General features: G+C 40.2%; 1 protein-coding gene across 5 annotated transcripts in view; it reads right to left on the bottom strand.

Moving 5' to 3' along the window:
* The window catches only part of nhsa (Nance-Horan syndrome a (congenital cataracts and dental anomalies)), a 67,264-nt gene that overhangs the window by 13,974 nt on the left and 51,776 nt on the right, over nt 1-1,514 (bottom strand). For all 5 annotated transcript variants that reach the window (XM_005923005.3, XM_005923006.3, XM_042221142.1 and 2 more), the window contains exon 3: nt 870-982. In XM_005923005.3, coding sequence (XP_005923067.1) covers nt 870-982 — 113 coding nt within the window. The remainder of the gene's footprint in view (nt 1-869; nt 983-1,514) is intronic.

Raw genomic sequence — 1,514 nt, forward strand, 5'->3', positions numbered from 1 at the left:
CAGTAGGAGAAAATATAAGGCACATCTGAATGATTTATGACTGGGAATGCAGTTGGAGGCTAACTACACAAGCAGAGCCTCAGTTATGGTCACAGCACAGTGTGTGCTGTAATGTCATCGCAACCCTCAAACCATTCATATTGGTGCTTGACGTGTCTCAGTTCAGAAAGAAAGCTCTGCATCAGTGCTGGTACGGACAGATTTGTTTCACAGTTTTTCCAGAATGGATTTTCCATCTGATCATTTTCTGTGATCTGGGACAGGCTATTATAGCATTTAGCTGTACCATAATATACTGGTACTGAAGATAACCTTGACATTTAAAAATAAAACTACAATATTTATATAAAAATGCATATTAGAATATTATAAATAACAGCGTCATTACTAAAACACAACCGGGTGTAAACTAGTGACAACATTTCATTAGTTTACAGTCTGGGAAAGGGAGGAGACTGACCTGAGATCATATAAGGAATATCTGCTCTTACTGACGTCAGCAAGAGCCAAGATTGGAAAAAAAAAACTGTCTTAAACTCAGTGTTTGTCTGAGCTGTTGGCTCACAGGGATTACTTGTATACGCACTGACCTCTTTATTGGAAACTATGGCCATGGGTAGTAAAAGCACTGACCACTGGTGTGGTATATGTAAGAAAATAAATAAAAGCAGATTAAGTTCCCCTTAAAATGCAATAGAAGCAACATTTGAATATCAAAAGATGATTATTTTTCACTTATTGACAGGGATTCATCTGTGTCTATCAATATGAATTATAGCGATGTTGTCACTGGACTTGGTGATTTTCATACTGAAATCAAGAAGATCTTTTAAAGCAGTTTGGATCACAGTCGAGGACAATCGTCTCACCGTTGTTAAATTTGTTCCCCTCTGAGGGGGGGGACACATGGGCATTGGGGGCACCGGCGAGATTGCGATGGTAACTCTCCGCTCCCTGCTGCCCGATCGTCTCCTCTGGTGATCTGCAGCAAAAAAGATGTAAAACACTGAAGATCGATTGTATTTGTTCACTGAGATAATAAAATATAAGTGTCGAGAGGTGTCACATGCAGACCGACATGCGGGGTCAGATTAATCTGGTTAGATATGACTCCTTGGTCAGCCATTTTTTCTGCATTGAATTTACCCAGGAATTATTGTGTAGTGTTGTGCTTAAGAGTGCATGACTAAAGTGATTTTGATGAATTCATAAGTGCACTTCTTTGATGCTTGACTATTTATGTTTTTTTTTAAGTTGTAGATAGACTGTCTGTGTGAAAATGGCCTCTGAACATGCTTGTTATTTACGTTGTAGTTGCACAACATGTCCACTAGAGGGCACGATGCCTCCAAACACAGGCTGCAGACCTGCCTGGAAGGATGCATGTTATAGCTGAAATGTTTTTAAATGGCACGTAAGGGAAAAGTGAAGCAGTTTATTAACTAGGCATGACAGAGAGCAGCTTTCCCTCCTGTGTTGCAATCTGAGGAGCTGAGTGCTCCTGAGGGCCTCAC

Source organism: Haplochromis burtoni, unplaced genomic scaffold (assembly GCF_018398535.1).
Source record: "Haplochromis burtoni strain Fernald_Lab_line unplaced genomic scaffold, NCSU_Asbu1 Contig_61, whole genome shotgun sequence".
NCBI classification, from domain to species: domain Eukaryota; kingdom Metazoa; phylum Chordata; class Actinopteri; order Cichliformes; family Cichlidae; genus Haplochromis; species Haplochromis burtoni.